This window comes from Cherax quadricarinatus, chromosome 74, assembly GCF_038502225.1.
Source record: "Cherax quadricarinatus isolate ZL_2023a chromosome 74, ASM3850222v1, whole genome shotgun sequence".
Classification (NCBI taxonomy): domain Eukaryota; kingdom Metazoa; phylum Arthropoda; class Malacostraca; order Decapoda; family Parastacidae; genus Cherax; species Cherax quadricarinatus.
The window spans coordinates 2338218-2357984 of record NC_091365.1 but is presented as its reverse complement, the minus strand read 5'-3'; the positions used below and the strand labels follow the sequence as shown (position 1 = coordinate 2357984).

The following is a 19767-nucleotide window of genomic DNA, read 5'->3' as shown; positions in this document are numbered from 1 at the left end:
TTCCCTGTAATATTCCATCACACATGATGGGTTTTATACTTAGATTTGTAATGTGTCAGCCTGAGCTAAGAGGCTTCAGTAGGGCAGTTACCGGAGCCTCATAGGTTTCTTTCTAACAGAGCTGGAGTTAATATTACTTGGGAATTACCATTTTTAGGATAGACTATCTCATACACATAAGTAGTTGATTTTTTATGAAAATAACCCAGTCACCAATATATATATATATATATATATATATATATATATATATATATATATATATATATATATATATATATATATATATATATATATATTATATACACTAGATAAAAAAAGGGGGGAGGGGAGAAGAAAGATAATTTGAAGTGCGTTACACTGTATATCTAATGGTCCATATATATATCAACATGGTAACGATACGGATTCATTTTTTTTTTGGCTCAAATGTAGGTTGACTCCGGATAAGTTGGGTAGGATTAAGCTACGTTAATTTATCAGAGATGTCAGATCGGTAGGCTAGTTTGACAGAAACAAAATACACGCCATGTTAATTCTCATAGTCACATATGCAGAACCAGAGTCGGTATATACATATACACTCAATAGGGGGAAGTAAAGGAAGTCGTGCGACTACTTCTGAAAAAAATATTTTAAAGTATATAGCGGTATATACATTCATTTATATACCATTAAGGTATATCCATGTAACTTACTGAGATGATGTAATTACGCAGGAAACCGAACATCAACATAAAACCAGTGTACGAACACTGTGGAAGAAATCTTGCACATTGTATATGTGCATAACACTGTGAAAACATACAATTGATAATTAACTGGAACTCTCTTAATATAGTGAACTGTTAAGTGTTATATTTCTAACACCATTGACTTCACTCTGAGGGAATTTCCAGGTCAGTATAAGGACTACTGCAGAGTGAAGGAGTATATGATTTCGCCAGCGCCTTCTTCATCACCGTGACGTTTCAGTTGACCCCCTGGAGGTATGACTCGCTCACCCATAAACTGCAACGATGCATCTTGCAGGATGATGGGTGGGTCCTGAGCTCTGCTGGTCCCTGCTTGTTGCACACCTCCTGCTGACTCAAATATTGTGGCCTCCAGAATCTGAGATTCCTGAGTATCAGAAGCTTGAGTCAGAATCTCCTGAGCAACTGGAGGATGAGTTAAGACTTGAGCAACGGGAGTCTGACTTAGAGATTCTTGAGTAATTTGAGGTTGATGCAAAATTTCTTGAGGCGGATTTTGAGTAAGTATCTCTCGAGCCTCTGAAGTGTGAGCCAAAACCTGTTGTGTTAAAACGTTGTGAGTCTGACGAACGATATCCTCACCTTGTGTCAGCACTTCTGCAGCTTCTGCGACAACTTGTAGAGGGTTAAAAACGTGTGTTGCATGAAGGACTTGTTGCTGTTGAAGCTGATTCGTTTGAGAACACAACACCACCGCGTTCTGATGCTGGGATGACACCCTCGACTCTCCTGATCCTAGAGCATCCGCCACCACCTGGGTGTCTAGAGTTATCACCTGGTCACTCTGAACAATGACTGCTGCTTCAACTGGGTTCTTGGTGTCCTGTGGTCGCCCGTGAGACGTTCTTGCTACCATGTGTTCTTCCTGAGACAAAACTCGACTTGCAGCTTGCAGCTAAAATAGAATTTTTTTTTATCAATAGCCTGAAATAATAACAAATTTATATGCTGTCTTTATACTTGTAGTTGACTATAAGAAGATCTAAAAGATGAGTAACATTAAAGAAAAAAAAAAGGAAAATTTAAATATAACTCACAAATTATAGATGAAATCTAGTCTACGTTTCGATCCTTTCTCGACCGTTATCAAGTGGCGAGTAATTTAATAATGGTCCAAGACTGACTGAAACGTTATCCAGTTCCATCTTCAATTTGTGGGTTAGTTATACTGTAACTTATTTCACGGTGGCTAAATTAACCAAGCTGTTCCAGGTTTTACCTGCTGGCTAGAGTGCTGCTGCAGGTGACGCTGAAAATGTTTAGGCTGGACCGTGGCGATGGAGACACAGTCGGCAGGGGTGGCAGTCAGACCCAAGGAAGGCAAGAGGGCAGCCACTTCCCCAGGCTGCTCGCCCACTTTATCCGGCAAGATAAGAATCACTTGCCTGGTGCCGTCATCTTCGCCTTCATCCGAGCCTCCCTCGGGAAGGTGCTGGATCTACTCGGTAGTATGGATACAGGATGTTTTATTGCTGATAGCCAAAGGCTATGTATATTAATTGTTATATATTTAAAAAATGGTAATTATACACAACGGTTATAACGGGAGAAGATGCATTAACAGCGGGGAAAGTATTGAGTTAGCAACGGGGAGAAAACATTAACAACGGGATTAGGACTGAATTAACAACTGAGAAAACTGCATAATCAACTGAGAAACTATGTTAACAGCAGGCAAAATTAAAAAGGATAAAATTAACTGTGAGACAAATGCGTTACAGCCAAACCTGCTGTCATTGTCCTCCGTAGGAGTCCCTGACACACTTACCATTATCCTCAGTGGATGGTGAGTGCCACCGTGGGCGTGGGTGGGCCTCAGGATAGATGGGCGGCTGACTGGACGTAAGTAAGACCGGGAACTGCGACTTGAGGCTACGGGGTGTATCTGACGATCAGCAACAACTGCCACACCTGTAGAGGTGAACCACATTAATGGATCCTGCATTAATATGTCAACTTTGATAATGGGTTGGGCGAATAATATTTTAGTAGGATTGGGTTTGAGAATGACCTGCCAAGTATGGGCCAGAAGGCTTGCTGCAGTGTTCCTCTTTTCTTAGGTAAACACATTGGTGGTAGGTAACTCATCTTGCGTTATAATAGGTCGCACACATGATATATGTATAGCTAATGTTATCCTCAGACTGTATTTATAAAGGCAAATGCTGAACGAGTTTTTATTTGGATAGTCTTTCACTCTGTGTAGAGCTTTATTAAGTTTTGTCTCGATAAAGCTCTACACAGAGCGAAACGTTGTTTCCATAAAAGCTAGTTTTACAACTTCCGTTTGCCTTTGTACTTGTGGGCAAAACGTCATTTCATCTTTTACATGAAGGTTCCCTGACCTTTGAGTGGTATAGAAAATTATTATTATTATTATCCAAAAATGAAGCGCTGAGTGGTATAGAACAGTTAGATACCATTTCATGACTAACAAACAAAATGGAAAGAAAGTCCTTGACGCCGCTTCGGTTCATCCAGGACTTTATAATGATCCAGGACCAAGTTAAACGTTAAACGTTTCCTCACCAATTCATGGGTTAGTACCTAATTCTTCCGGTGACAATATTGTGACTTTTATTCCTCACTTGGGTAGAGCGTATCTTTGGCTGAGTTGACACGAGTCCTCAGTCGTTCCTCATATTAATTATGAGCTGAGGAACTCGGAGTAGGGATCACGGTGTTTACTGTCATCTCTTGCCTATGTTTAAAAAATGAGGTTTTAAGTACAGTAATTCTGAGTAAAACTGCTGGTGCGTTTTGTATATTAAGTAAGCTAGAGAATCTCTCTCGTCTTCACTAACCTGCGTCAGGATGTACACTGACTGGCACTGGTGTTATGTATGTCATTTTCACTAACCTGCGTCAAGACGGACACTGCCACACGTGGCATCTTTGCCCTCTCCTCCTTGCAGATCTCCGCATCTTTCCACACTTCCTTCTTCATCCCTGTCCTTCTCATCTTCCTCCTCAACAGTCTTCTCCTCAGCAGCTTCCCTGCCCTCAGGTCCTCGTTCATCCTTGTTGCCACTCACATACATCCCGATGTCCAAGGAATCTTTGATCTGTGAGAGGACATCTTCGTCGCCTTCTTCAGTGTCTTCACTACCAGGTTCGTCCGGATGCTCACTCTTAGGATCCCGCCCACAAGAGGCTCGTCTATAGTGTCCAAAAGTTAGAGATTACATCTTGCCATCATCACAGTTTAAACATTTTTGTAATGAAATTATGAAATCTGCTGCATCGTCAATTTTTTTTGGCATCCAATAAAGAACAGTATTATTATATTAGTTACTTTTATTTTGAGTTAAATCATTACCATGTAGAAATAAAGACAGTGTTAGTGGACTCGTGTGGTGGCATGATGCAGTTTATTTACTACTGATTTTACTTAAAGCGTTAAACCAGTGCGAATTATTCAGGACAAGGAGTGGTAGAGGCTCGATCCTCCTTCCACTAGTAGCCACACACACACAAACGCTAACGGTACTTACTTGAAACCTAGAAAGTTAGTATATAATTATTACGTATTATATTATAAATTATTATTCCGTTGGGGTTATATAGCGACTAGGGAATAGACGGTAATCTTTTTTCATCCTAGGGGAGGCTAGCTACAGTTCCTCGAATCAAGAACTTTTCACCGGCATCAAGGGCCTGGTAGGTTGAACTCGTAGCAAAGTTGACGCGGCTGGGATCATCATTGATCAGTCATGTACACAAACACTAAACATATTTATACCTATGTAAACACATGTACCTTTGTAAACACATGTACCTTTGTAAACACATGAACCCGTGTAAACATATGTACCTGTGTAAACTCATGAACCTGTGTAAACACATGTACCTGTGTAAACACATGTAAAGGTGTAAACACATGTAAAGGTGTAAACACATAAACCTGTGTAAACACATGTACCTGTGTAAACACATGTACCTGTGTAAACACATGAACCTGTGTAAACACGTGTACCTGTGTAAACACATGTACCTGTGTAAACACATGCACCTGTGTAAATACATGGACCTGTGTACACACATAGTTACGTGTGTGTGTACCAATAAGGCTACAGTACCTGTATCGTTGCTTGTGCACGAAGGGTAGTGGAGTTGAAGTTACGGTAGCGTCATCCTCAGCACGGTAGTAACTCCGGATGTGTGATGTCACCTGTAACAACAGAGCAAACTTGAGGAATCATGGGAAACTTCAGGCATCATGGGAGACTTCAGGCAGAATAGGAGACTTCAAGTACCATGGGGGGACATTATTTTCATGTGGAAGCGGTAAACCCTTAAGGAGTAGGGGGGTAATTAAGTTTAGTCCGAGGACTGTAAAATACACAATGTAAGAGAATCTCTATTATTTTAACAAAATGAAAAATAATGCATTTAAAGTTGAATACCATCGTAGAGAAAACATGAACCCATAAACTGGAAGAGAGAGAAGTAAAGGGAGAACAGGGAGAACAATGAGAACAGGCAAAGAGAATATGAGAGAGGTGAATGTATAGTGCCGCTCCCTTGTACTGGAAGAGGTGCAATTTTCCCTATACATGTTCTCCTTTCACCTGTGTATCTGCTGAAGAGGACCCCAGCAGAGGATCGAGATATACAGATCCATCAGTCTTCTGAGTTTCTATCTCCATGTGGGTTATTATTGAGCATTAAGGTAAAAGTTGACAGAAACATTTGTTTATGGTGAAGAAGGTGAGCATGTGCACATGTCTAACAGACACGTGCACATGTCTAACACACACACGTACACCAGCAAACATGTGTTGCTTAACCAAGGCAGCACACAACACAGCTGTTGATTACTAAACACTATAGTATATTAAAGAACAGCAAGCTACCCTTCCTACGCTGCTGATACAGAAAGCTTTATGTCTAACAGCTGTGAACTGTTTACCGGGAGAGATGGATATCCAGACGTTGGGGTTGTGGGTGTGGGTGGGGTTGTGGGTGTGTGTGGGGTGGGGTGGGGTTGTGGGTGGGTAGGGGAATCACAAGTTCCCCCACCATCAGTGTCAGACTCGCCACAATAACTTGCCTTCAGAGACCAAGTTGACCTTTGTACGTCTTAAACAATTACAGATTTGCAAAGTTCTTTTGTCACTAAAGATTGGTATTAATTTTATTATCCTTGTATTGGTAGTCACTCATGGTTAGTTGTAGTCCGTCCAAGACAGGTGATTTGATGTAGCCGTAGCCCGATATAAGAAACTCGAAATATTCTGTTAGGCACAAGGACACATGTACAACTAATGTGACATTTTATTGTGGCCGTTACGTAACGGCCTGACAAAGCTCCTGGAAAGCGAAACTTTGCTACAGTATTATCGGTAATTCTACCAAAATTATAAGAAATATTCTATTATTCCTGGAATCTAGCCTGATTACCCACCACCATTCCTGCCATTCTCAAGGTGGTGAATGACCCGTACGAGTATAAACCCTTCCCAGTGAATGTGATGTCAGCAACAACAACAGACGCAACTGATGGTTGTCACTGTTGTTTTAGTTTTTTTTTTTTTTATAAATGAACAGGTGTGTTAAACATTGAAAGGCTGGCTATTTGTGGACTCCTATAAGAGGAGGTGATGGTTGCCAACAAAGCCACATATAATCCTATGGTAGGATGAGCATATCTCCTGACACCTGTTACCTATGTTCACCTAGCAGTAAGTGGGCACCTGAGTGTTAGTGGACCTTTGTAGATAGTCGAAGCTAAGGTAAATATACTGAAAATGAAGAGACGTCAAAAGCATTGTCAGACTGTCTCAAGGCACGAATGAAAATCTTCAGCTCATGATCTTTCATACGCCTCTGTGCGTCATCAGGAGCTGTGCCATGTTGTAAATGCAGCAACAGGTGGACTGAGATTATATAGGGTATATATATATATATATATATATATATATATATATATATATATATATATATATATATATATATATATATATATATATATATATATATATATGTACACACACATGAGGAAACACTGAAGACACGACACAAGGAGCACTCCTGTGTACTAACAGATAACCACAGTTGGACGCGGACAACAACACCATCGAAGACACCAACCACGCCGGCGACTCCAAGAGGGAAGCGGGCGCAATAGAGTAGCTGATCCTGACTATGGACATGGTGAACGCGCGGGCGCAGTTAGCATAAATCCCTGCTGTGGGGCTCATATACTTGTCCGGGAGCCTGACTTTAATGTGAACAGGATGAATAAAACAGTAATGGAGGTACACGATAGACAGCAGCGAGGTCCTCTGAATGTCAATTGTAAGTGTGGCGGCCTCCCATGGTCACCTCAGAACAGAATACGCGGCTCACAAGCAGGGAAGAGAGGTGATAATGCCAATGACAATCAGAGGAAGACGCAAGTGATGAATGAAATAAGAGTTGTAACTGACACTGGAATAATAATGTGTACGGCACACCTGCCAGTGTGTGTGTGTGTGTGTATGTATAATGACACACCTGCTAGTGTGTATATGTATAATGACACCTGCCAGTGTGTGTGTGTATGTATAATGACACACCTGCTAGTGTGTATATTGCCACATCTGCCAGTGTGTGTATTCCATGTGTTTATAAAGCCGTAAGACACCCGCAAAAGGGCTTTATCGAGTGCATACACTAGTGAGCTTGGTTTTCATATGTATAGACACTTTACCTGTGAGCGAGGTTTTCATATGTACACACACACGCGCGCGCGCACACACGCACACGCACGCACACACGCACACACGCACACGCGTGCACACACACACACACACACACACACACACACACACACACACACACGCACGCACGCACACACGCACACACGCACACACACGCACACACACACACGCACACACACGCACACACACACACGCGCACACACACACACACACACGTACACACACGCACACGCACACACACGCACACATACACACACGTACACACACGCACACGCACACGCACACACACACGCACACACACACACACACACACACACACACACACACACACACACACGCACACACGCACAAGACACTGTACACTGTGTATGTTAGGCCCATACTGGAGTATGCAGCACCAGTCTGGAACCCACACCTGGTCAAGCACGTCAAGAAGTTAGAGAAAGTACAAAGGTTTACAACAAAGCTAGTCCCAGAGCTCAAGGGAATGTCGTACGAAGAAAGGTTAAGGGAAATCGGACTGACGACACTGGAGGACAGAAAGGTCAGGGGAGACATGATAACGACATACAAGATACTGCGGGGAATAGACAAGGTGGACAGAGACAGGATGTTCCAGAGAGGGGACACAGGGACAAGGGGTCACAACTGGAAGCTGAAGACTCAGACGAGTCACAGGGACGTTAGGAAGTATTTCTTCAGTCATAGAGTTGTCAGCAAGTGGAATAGCCTAGGAAGTGAAGTAGTGGAGGCAGGAACCATACATAGTTTTAAGAAGAGGTATGACAAAGCTCAGGAAGCAGAGAGAGGACCCAGTAGCGATCAGTGAAGAGGCGGGGGCTGAGTCTCGACCCCTGCAACCACAATTAGGTGAGTACAATTAGGTGAGTACACACACGCGCGCACACACACGCACACACACACACACACACACACACACACACACACACACACACACACACACACACACACACACACACACACACACACGCACACACACACACACACACATGGTTTACCCAAAGGTGCAGGGAGGCAAAAACCAAGTGTGCTAGGGAATGGAAGAAATATAGAAGGCAAAGGACCCAGGAGAATAAGGAGAACAGTCGTAGAGCCAGAAACGAATATGCACAGATAAGAAGGGAGGCCCAAAGACAATATGAAAATGACATAGCAGCGAAAGCCAAATCTGACCCGAAACTGTTGTACAGCCACATCAGGAGGAAAACAACAGTCAAGGACCAGGTAATCAGGCTAAGGAAGGAAGGAGGAGAGACAACAAGAAATGACCGTAAAGTATGTGAAGAACTCAACAAGAGATTCAAAGAAGTGTTCACAGAGGAGACAGAAGGGACTCCAGAAAGACGGAGAGGTGGGGCACACCACCAAGTGCTGGACACAGTGCACACAACCGAGGAAGAAGTGAAGAGGCTTCTGAGTTAGCTAGATACCTCAAAGGCAATGGGGCCAGATAACATCTCCCCATGGGTATTGAGAGAGGGAGCAGAGGCGCTATGTGTACCCCTAACAACAATATTCAATACATCTATCGAAACAGGGAAATGCCTGAGGCATGGAAGACAGCAAATGTAGTCCCAATCTTTAAAAAAGGAGACAGACATGAAGCATTAAACTACAGACCAGTGTCACTGACATGTATAGTATGCAAAATCATGGAGAAGATTATCAGGAGAAGAGTGGTGGAACACCTAGAAAGGAACGATCTCATCAACAGCAGCCAACATGGTTTCAGGGACGGGAAATCCTGTGTCACAAACCTACTGGAGTTCTATGACATGGTGACAGCAGTAAGACAAGAGAGAGAGGGGTGGGTGGATTGCATTTTCTTGGACTGCAAGAAGGCGTTTGACACAGTTCCACACAAGAGATTGGTGCAAAAACTGGAGGACCAAGCAGGGATAACAGGGAAGGCACTACAATGGATCAGGGAATACTTGTCAGGAAGACAGCAGCGAGTCATGGTACGTGGCGAGGTGTCAGAGTGGGCACCTGTGACCAGCGGGGTCCCGCAGGGGTCAGTCCTAGGACCAGTGCTGTTTCTGGTATTTGTGAACGACATGACGGAAGGAATAGACTCTGAGGTGTCCCTGTTTGCAGATGACGTGAAGTTGATGAGAAGAATTCACTCGATCGAAGACCAGGCAGAACTACAAAGGGATCTGGACAGGCTGCAGACCTGGTCCAGCAATTGGCTCCTGGAGTTCAATCCCACCAAGTGCAAAGTCATGAAGATTGGGGAAGGGCAAAGAAGGCCGCAGACGGAGTACAGTCTAGGGGGTCAGAGACTACAAACCTCACTCAAGGAAAAAGATCTTGGGGTGAGTATAACACCAGGCACATCTCCTGAAGCGCACATCAACCAAATAACTGCTGCAGCATATGGGCGCCTAGCAAACCTCAGAACAGCATTCCGACATCTTAATAAGGAATCATTCAGGACCCTGTACACCGTGTACGTTAGGCCCATATTAGAGTATGCGGCACCAGTTTGGAACCCACACCTAGCCAAGCACGTGAAGAAACTAGAGAAAATGCAAAGGTTTGCAACAAGACTAGTCCCAGAGCTAAGAGGTATGTCCTACGAGGAGAGGTTAAGGGAAATCAACCTGACGACACTGGAGGACAGGAGAAATAGGGGGGACATGATAACGACATACAAAATACTGAGAGGAATTGACAAGGTGGACAAAGACAGGATGTTCCAGAGATTGGACACAGTAACAAGGGGACACAGTTGGAAGCTGAAGACACAGATGAATCACAGGGATGTTAGGAAGTATTTCTTCAGCCACAGAGTAGTCAGTAAGTGGAATAGTTTTGGAAGCGATGTAGTGGAGGCAGGATCCATACATAGCTTTAAGCAGAGGTATGATAAAGCTCACGGCTCAGGGAGAGTGACCTAGTAGCGATCAGTGAAGAGGCGGGGCCAGGAGCTCGGACTCGACCCCCGCAACCTCAACTAGGTGAGTACACACACACACACACACACACACACACACACACACACACACACACACACACACACACACACACACACACACACGCACACACACACACACGCACGCACACACACACACACACACACACACGCACGCACACACACACACACACACACGCATACACGCACACACACACACACGCACACACACGTACATTTCACAAACCTCTTAGGTTTTCTTGATAAATGATTTGATGTTTAAAATGCAGCCTAGCATACAAATCTGCTTATACATATACATCTGTACTCTTACACTCATTCTTCTACGCATACACACATGAACTCACACATATATACTCGCACTTATACACACCTATCACTGACACACCTGTACTCACACACCTGCACCCACAGTGACACACCTGCGCATGCTCATTAGCAAGCAGGTGAGAAGCCTAACTGACAAGGACAGATTAAAGTTACTTGAAATTCTACCTTATAAGTGAGAGAGAGAGAGAGAGAGAGAGAGAGAGAGAGAGAGAGAGAGAGAGAGAGAGAGAGAGAGAGAGAAGAAATATGACAACAACCATATATAAGATCAATATGAATCAAGAAAGTTATTGTCTTTGTACAGTTTTTGGGAACCATGACCAGGAAGAGAGAGAAAATGCGAGTATAAATAGGCAACAGGAAGATAAATGATTGAATATAAACAGGAGTTAAAATTACGCCAAAAAATGCGTAAGAAGTTGTGTATATAAAAGACATTTGGCAATGTTATGAAATTTTATTAAGGAGACGTTTCGCCCACCAGGGTTTTATTAATGCAATGTTTCTCCCACCAAGAGTTTTATTAAGCCAGTGTTTCACCCTCCAGGGGCTCTATCAGTCCAATGTTTCGCCCATCAGGGACTTTATCACTCCAGTGATTGGATTGATATATATACCTTGTTTGATACGAACAAAAACGTAGAGAAATATTCCACTGAACAGTAATGGTAACCAGCAGGAAAGAAATCCAAGCGGAGGTTGTATGTACTACACTTACCGAAAACTAGACAAAAAATATTATTTAACAAGCGTAACACAGTGCTACAGTCCCGGCTTTCATTACGCTTGCCTCTTAGACCTAGTCCGTTGTCAAATTGTGTAATTCGCAACACGCCAAACTGGACCTGACAGTGGCATGTTCCTCACCTGTTCACCTGATCTATCTTACGGCATTTTTGCTTTTATTTCTAGTGACTTAATAATGGTCCAGGACGGACCGAAACATCGTTAGAAATTTCCTCGTCAAATTGTGTTAGTTGTGAATTGCTTCAGCCAAAGTATTTTACTCTTTACTTCAAACACTTAATCATAATACCAAGGATCAAGGAATCCACTTCACTAGTCAAGTGAAGGTAAAGCCCAGGTACTGGAGCTCAACCCAGTAAAACAACCTATTAACTATATGCAGGAGACAACGTTTATAATTGGTTGTTGCTATGAAATAATCAATGCTACTAACAACACGTGTATAACACTTGTTTTAATAAAAACAAACTTGGAAGAAGAAATCAATAAAGTTCTCACGTCTTCCTTGGTCTCGAAGGCTCCCCTGTGCTTCTCCAGAAGATGTGCCTGAAACTCCTTGGCGTAGTTGCTCTTGAAGACGTCATGCTCGAGCTCTCGTGGGATCTTGGAATCCAGAGTGCTAGGGACTTTAGCATTAAAGCACATTGGTACTTCTTGACTCATGGGCTGCGGCTCGTCAATACTCAAGCACTTGGGAACACACAGATTCACTGTTTTAGAGTTTCCAGACTCCAAGGGATGAGAGGAAGAGGATTCAGAATTGAGGCATTGAGAGGTGGACGAACTAATATTGAGGTCTTGTGAGGTAGATGAGCAAAGATTGAGGGTTTGAGAGATAGCTGAGCTAAGATTTAGTGAAGGAGAATTAGATGAGCCAATATTAAGTGACTGAGAGGCAGACGAACCGAGACAAAAGGTCTGAGATGTGGTAGTGTCAATATTAAGGGATTGTGAGGTAGATACATCAAGACTCAGACATTGAGAGTTAGATGAGACATGACTGAGAGTTTGTAAAGATGAAGCAAGATTTAGAGGCTGAGAGGACTCAAGGTTTAGGTTCTGAGAAGTGGAGACGTGGTGGTGGCCTGCAGGAGTATCCTCACTAATGACACACACAGTCTTGGATACTTCGTGGTATCCTGCTGGAGGTTCCTGGCTGACCACACACAGGCGACACTCGTACATGAACCTACCAGGGTGACGCTTCGTCTTCAACATGTGCTTCCGCAAGTTCTCCTGAAAACACGTTTTAAAAATAAAATACTTTAAAATTATCTTTTAATAATCCTTTCAAAATTCAGATTTAAACCACAGTTCAAAATTTAGAATTGCACAAGTTTTATATACGAAAATTTTTGCACTAGATAGAATGTTTAATTTTTATTACATGCATCGCTGATTCGATGATTCTAGAGTTTTGTTTTAGCAAATCTCAATTTACTTACTCAAGACTAAGGATTAAATTCATATCAGTAAAGGAATAAGCGGTAGGTGGAAGAAATAGAATAACTCACCTGATTATTGCAGACATAGGCACAGTAGGGGCAGGAGAAGGGGGTGGATCCGGTGTGGAGGCGCAGGTGGCGGCGGAGGTGGGGGAGGTGGGTGGTAGAGTAGTTACAGTGTGGGCAGTCGTACTGGTCTCCAGCACTACGTTTGTGGGAACCTCGGTGCCTGCACACGTAACACAAACAATCCAGTCTTAACCAAACACTCATATGCACCCGCAGCACGAATTGTGTCGTATATTACAGTTTCCATATTGACACATTGCAATATATATATATATATCTCTATATGTATATATATATAGATATATATATGTATATATATATATATATATATATATATATATATATATATATATATATATATATATATATATATATATACATATGTGTGTGTGTATATATATATATATATATATATATATATATATATATATATATATATATGTGTGTGTGTGTGTGTGTGTGTGTGTGTGTGTGTGTGTGTAAAACTTGGGATTTTGGCTTATATAGCAATGGTCTTCTTACCGAATAAGGCAAGCGAAAATTCGTGTATGCAATAATTTCGCAAAATAATTCTGAACCTAACGAAAAAAAATATATTTCACTATTTATTTATTAAATTATTGTAAACTTATCTAAAATATATTTAGCTAGATTAGGCTAAATTAAGTTGTGCTTGTTATAATAAGGTTAGGTAAGTTTTCTAAGGTTCTTTTGGTATAAAATTAATTTTTACATTAACATGATTGAAAAAAAATATCTTTAAACGTATAAGAGAAAATTTTTAGAAAGGACTTAATTTTAAATGACTTCTTGCTAATTGACCAATTTTACCTATTCGGCACAACATATACATATATTACGAAATAATGGTAACCGCTAAACCGCAAGGGATCATACAAGTAGGAGAATAGGAGATAGGCAGAAGGAAGAGGTGGACAGGTTCAATTCCATAAATTAGGAGCCCTCACCAGCATCAAGGACCCTCCCTGGAGGGTCATAGAAAACAAGTACTGAACATTTCGTCACGCACTGAGGCCCTCTACCAAAATTATATACACTGAGAAAAGTGTATTTTTCAGTGAATATATACTGAGACTTTTCTTTAACTCCAGTTTTGAAGACTGATATATCCTTGGCTGGTGGCGCGAACATGTGACATGAACACTTAATGACAATCATGTAGTCGACTGGATTTAAACCTGTTAAACCACCCAGCTATCTAACAAACTAATTGCCTAGTCAAATATTATATGCTGTATTAGTGTACAACATAACCTGTGTGTTTTCTGTTAGGCGTACACACAAGGAGGGTGAGTGTTAGGTACACACACACACACACACACACACACACACACACAAGGGGAGTGGAGTGAGGGTAAAAGTGTAGTGTGCAATTTGCACCATTGCACCACCATGCTTACGTTGATTTTCAACGAAGTGTTATAATGTATATGCAAAGTTAAGGTAACTAGGAGAGAGCTGCTCTGGTGTACTGTGTGAGGCAGTGATCATTACTGACTCGCTAATGAACAGTGACTCATTATTAATGATCAGTGACTCACTGGTATTAAAAGTGAGTGCCAGCAGGAGACTGGCACTGTTGACTTACACCTTGAGGACACTGGCACTCTCACACTGGACGCCACACACGTCACATAAGACAGGTGAGGTTGCATTTGGGAGCCTTCTACTTCTGCGATTTCGTTGGGAGGAAGAGCTAGAGGACTCTGCTTCCTGAAGCGAGTCACCTTGCGAGTCTTTGTGGGCAGGTGGTGAGAGATGGGTCTGTGCCTTGTGGGTAGGCGGTGAGAGATGGGTATGCACCTTGTGGGCAGGTGGTGAGAGGTGGGCGTGGGTGTGCACCTCCATCTGGTGGCGGTACAGGTGCCATCTGTAATGTATTGAAAATGTCAGGGAAGTCTTCATAATAGATTAATGTTAGTCTCTGATGATTTTTTTTGCCTTCCTGAAAACAACAGGACTGAAAAACTACCAGTCATAACATCTTCAGTAAATATCTTAAGTATGCTTGTATGTACCTTTCTCACAAAGTGTCGGTATTTACGTACCTGTACTTATACTATTGTTTCTCTTGATGATACACGGAGGATCGAGCTTCAGTAAAGTCAGTAATGATATTCAGGTGTTGAACATGTCTTGTTCATCAACTTGGCAGTACTGTATACCATTAATTTAAACACTACATGTCTGAAACAGCAACACCATGGAATCTTCGTAGAGAGGACTACTACTACTACTACGACTACTACTACTACTACTACTCTGTTGACAACTGCTGGCTCAACTTACAAGCATGCCATACTGATGCTAGTGGGTCCCGCCCACCTGTGAAACTGTCCTCTCCTGTGGCTCCAGTATATAATAGTCTCAACCCTCGTGACTGTGCTTTAGATAGGTCAAGGATAAGCAACTAAAAACCTGTAAAATCATTAAAAAAACGACGTAATTCAAAATGAAACCTTATTATTAGGTTTCACCTGAGGTTAAATGAAGTTTCTTCACTTGATAAAGCCTTTTTTGTGGGCGAAACGTCGTAATAATACAGCCTCCATTTTCACTTAGTAGCTTGTGAATTATTCCTTCCAGGCTATTGTATTATTCTTGACTCACCTATTATAGATCGTCCTAGGTATTGTATTACATTAGTCTTGACTCGCCTGTTATGCATCATGCTGGGTAATGTATTATTCTCACCTGTTAGAGAGAGTCTTGCCACAAGTGTCACAGAGGGCAGGACCGTGGGTGGTGTGGGAATCACCACCACCACGGGTGTGCACAACACACAGGTGACGCTCCAGCCACTCTTGTTGGGGGAACTTCCTGGAACACAGGTGGCAGGCATGAGGCCACTCGTTGCTGTGACTCAGCATGTGGCCCTTGACGGACGAGAAACGTAGCTTGGTCTATCCATAAGAGAGAACGAAAAACATTTTCAAAATGTATAGAGCGCTGGGACCAGAGTCATTCAGAGTTCTCTGCAATAAAAGACTCAACAATTATATGTTAAAATGATATAGATCAATGGCTATTGTTTCCTACTACTCAAATTGTCACTCGCTTCAGCCATCTCAAGAGTGGGCAAGAACTGGTTATATCCAGAATATAAACCTGTTTTATTGTGAATAAACAGAAGGACGGTCGGGAGGCGCACTCCTGTTTATTCATAGACAGTCGTTTATTACATCTTGATCTATTATATTATATTCATGGAAAATCTTTAACCAGGTAAGGGAGATAGGACTCCAGGGAAGTTTAACGTAACTAGGTTTGATCAGAGAAAGGGAACCGTAGCTCCAGCTTCTTGAATTCTCTCACGAGAATCAAGGTACTTTCTTTGAAGAGCCAGTTTATAACTTACCTTACATATATGGCAGGCGTGGCGGCCGTCGGCTCCACGTTGACCGTGTGCAAGCGTCTTGTGCGCCAGCACATGCGCCAACAAGTCATTCTTAAAGGTGCACAGGTCACACTTATGATCACCCGTCAGGTCAGCCGGGAGGCCGCAACAGACCCGCTGGTGCTGTGCCAGGTCTGAGCGGAGTGGAGGCACCACACCACACAAGTGACAAGGTGTGCAGTGCTTCTGGTGTTCCTGACACATGTGTCGCCGCAGTGCAGGCAGGTCCTCTAACTCTAAGTAACAGAGACTGCATGTCCTAACCACAGAGAGACCTCGCTGACGTCCCAGTGTTGTCCTGTGTTCAGCCGATCGTCTGTGGAGCTCAGCCTGACGATGTGTAGCAAAGGCGAGTCCGCACACGAAACAGTGATAAGAATTTCTCTTTGAGTTTTTATCCTCGTGTTCCTCTCTAATGTGCGTACGAATCTCCCGCTCCCGTAATGCTTTGAAAGAACACTGAGGACATCGCAGGAGCCGTTGGTGACTGAGCTGGAAGCCGGGTTCTTGGTGATGAACCCTGCGATGGGTTCGGTACTCCCGCATGGTTCTGAAGGTTCCATCTCCCAGCGGACACACCACCGCCGTCCTGCTGCTTATTATTACTTGACGCGCCTGTAACACGGTGTCCCGTGCATTGTCTAAATGATGAGGTGTGTGCAGATGCCGCAGGACTCCCAGTAGTCGCATTTCATCCTCGTCAGTACAGACAGAACAAGAATAAAAGGTCTTAACCTCATCGTCTTCAAGATCATCTACGTGAGTTTTCATGTGAGCCAAAAAATCGTCTTGCAAGTTACAGTAGAACTTACATCCACTACAGAAAAACGGCGAAGTTTTTAGAATAGCGCCAAAGTTACTGAGAATTATTTGATTAAAATTAGCATCAATTTCATCACACCTGTTTTGCTTGTACTCTAGCTCGTTATGAATGTGAGCCAGTGAGGCGAAGTGTAGGGCTGCATAAGCTTCCCCGAAAGATAGTTTACAAATGGGACATAGTAATTTCGGAGTAACCAATGATACTTTTTTTACTTCCTCCTCTTCGTCCTCGTTTACTTCCTGCTTCATTTCTTGCTTCACATTAAGTAACGTCTTATCAGCAAGAGGTGCATTTGCATTTTTACGTATACTGCCGCATGTTCTGTTTAATGCCTTGTTGTTCTTACTTTCATCAAGAGATATAATTTTTCTGCTCTTCAGCTGTGCAATGGTTGACTTCAAGAAGCCTTTCGCCTCCAGCTTCTTAGATCTGACGGGTCTGCTGGTAACTGCAGCAGAAGGAATCTCTTTAGATGTCTTAATTACCTTCTTCCCTGATGCCTTGTTATTGTTGATAACCTGGTGCTCGCAATTCACGTGACGTTCACATGTCTCCTTGCTCTTGAGGGTCCAGTTGCAAACGTCGCATTGGTGCTCTACACTCCTCCCAACTTTTATAATGGTAGTTATTTTTTTGCCTGGAAGCCACTTTCCTTTAGTGTATGTCGGGGGAGGTGACATTAGTGCATCTTCTTCCTCCTCTGCCTCATCATCTTCCATTTCCACCTCGTCCTCCAGTTCGTTCTTGGGTGTAGCTGGTCTCCACTTTCCCCCAACAGAGGGCGGTGGTTGGCTTCCTGGTCTCCATTTACCCCCGGTGTGGTGATGCGGAGGTCCTATGTCATCGTCCTCGTCTTCGTCAAACTCTTCGTCATCGTCGTGGCGTCTCTTTCTCGTTGCCTTAACACTACTCCTGAGCTCAAGAGACGAGAGAAAGTCGTCTTGACGAAGTTCCGGCTTGTCCTGAGCAATGTTCTCGTTCCCAGGAGACAGCTGAGGCTCACTATACTTGAGATTAGCTTCTCTAAACTCCCCACCGGCGTCTCTTATCTCTTGGTTGTTACCCTTCTCTCTGTCTAGATCCCTCTGTTTACCGCTTCGATTTTCAAGAATTTCTTCAACTTTCTTAAGTATCCGTGTGTCTTTTTTAACTTTGCACTGTTCTAGCGCTGGAACTGTAGTCAAGAGTGGTTCATGTGGCGTGGCCTGAAGGTTATAAAACTCGGAATACCTCGATTCAAAATTCTGGCTCTCAAGATCATATGACGTAGAAGCAACTTTAAACAGAGCAATAGTTTCGCTGTGAGATTCTGACTCTCCTTCGTGTGTCACTTTATTGGGATTGTTAAATGTGTCAAAGTGTCTAAAGAGTGAAATGTTAGAAGGCTCTTGACCATGCGGCAAGAGGGGATCGCTGTAACTAGTAAAGGGAACTTGGGCTGGGTTTTGTCTATGACTCAGGGCGAGAGAATCTTGTGATTTAGCCTTCAGTGAGGTAAGACCATTGCTTATCTGAGCGTCGGCATGGGACTGTGGTATAACACCAGTAAGGTCTTCCATGACTGTGTAAGAGTCATGAAGGGGCCCTATTCCTGCTCTGGTGACTGGAGGGTCCTCGGCAGGTCGCACTTCCACTTTGGTTAGTGACTGGTCCTGTGATTCTTCTACGGGTCGCCTCATGTAGCAATTTTCTAATGACACCGAGGCCGGTGACATATATTTGGCGCCGTCTAAATTATCCTCATGATGGCTCAGCTTTTCATGAGAGCCATCCTGGCTAGAGAACTTATTGTCGTCGTGTGAAAAGGTGTTTCTGCTGCCCGAGAACTGCACGACGTCTTTCCTTGATTCCTCTCGTTCAAAGGCCTTTCCAGCTGTGTGTGTTTGTGGTTGCTGTGTGTGCGGCTGGGTGTCCTGGGGAGTGGCGGCGGTACATCCTGCCCTCCTGTGAGTGACATAGTTGCTGAGGCCGACGATGATAGCTTTGCAACGGAGACACATGTGAGCGTCCTCCATCTCGTCTACGCTTGAGGTTGTCATCTGTCGTAGCGGCATCCTGAAGAAACCAAGATGTTTGAGGAATATTATTATTTACGAGGAAGCACTGAACGCGTCCGAGCTATACAGCGACTGGGGAATGCGGGGGGGGGGGGGGCGGAGTGGTTAATTGATGAGGGTAGCTCCTATTCCTTGGATCATATGCCCCTCAACATCAAGGCGCCTTCCATGAAGGGATCTGAAGAGGAAAAGCATGTACAACTACGATCAGATATTATTATAATAATTATTATTATTATCATTATTATTATCAAAATAAATGTTAACCCAGCAAGGGTTACCTGGAGGTTACCTGGAGGTTATTCCGGGGATCAACGCCCCCGCGGCCCGGTCCACGACCAGGCCTCCCGATGGATCAGGGCCTGATCAACTAGGCTGTTACTGCTGGCCGCACGCAGTCCGACGTACGAGCCACAGCCCGGCTGATCCGGCACTGACTTTAGGTATCTGTCCAGCTCTC

The 19767-nt window shown here is 43.3% G+C and overlaps 1 protein-coding gene across 2 annotated transcripts in view; it reads right to left on the bottom strand.

Annotated features, from left to right (window-relative positions):
* Positions 1-312: 312 nt before the first annotated feature.
* LOC128700152 (uncharacterized) overlaps positions 313-19767 on the bottom strand; it is a 34301-nt gene continuing 14846 nt past the window's right edge. For both annotated transcript variants that reach the window (XM_053793127.2, XM_053793128.2), the window contains exons 2-11: positions 16389-19485; positions 15725-15933; positions 14619-14900; positions 13010-13169; positions 11994-12731; positions 4835-4926; positions 3616-3914; positions 2524-2666; positions 1975-2193; positions 313-1650 (exon numbers count right to left, since the gene is read on the bottom strand). In XM_053793127.2, coding sequence (XP_053649102.2) covers positions 913-1650; positions 1975-2193; positions 2524-2666; positions 3616-3914; positions 4835-4926; positions 11994-12731; positions 13010-13169; positions 14619-14900; positions 15725-15933; positions 16389-19304 — 5796 coding nt within the window. In that variant the 5' untranslated portion in view covers positions 19305-19485 and the 3' untranslated portion in view covers positions 313-912. The remainder of the gene's footprint in view (positions 1651-1974; positions 2194-2523; positions 2667-3615; positions 3915-4834; positions 4927-11993; positions 12732-13009; positions 13170-14618; positions 14901-15724; positions 15934-16388; positions 19486-19767) is intronic.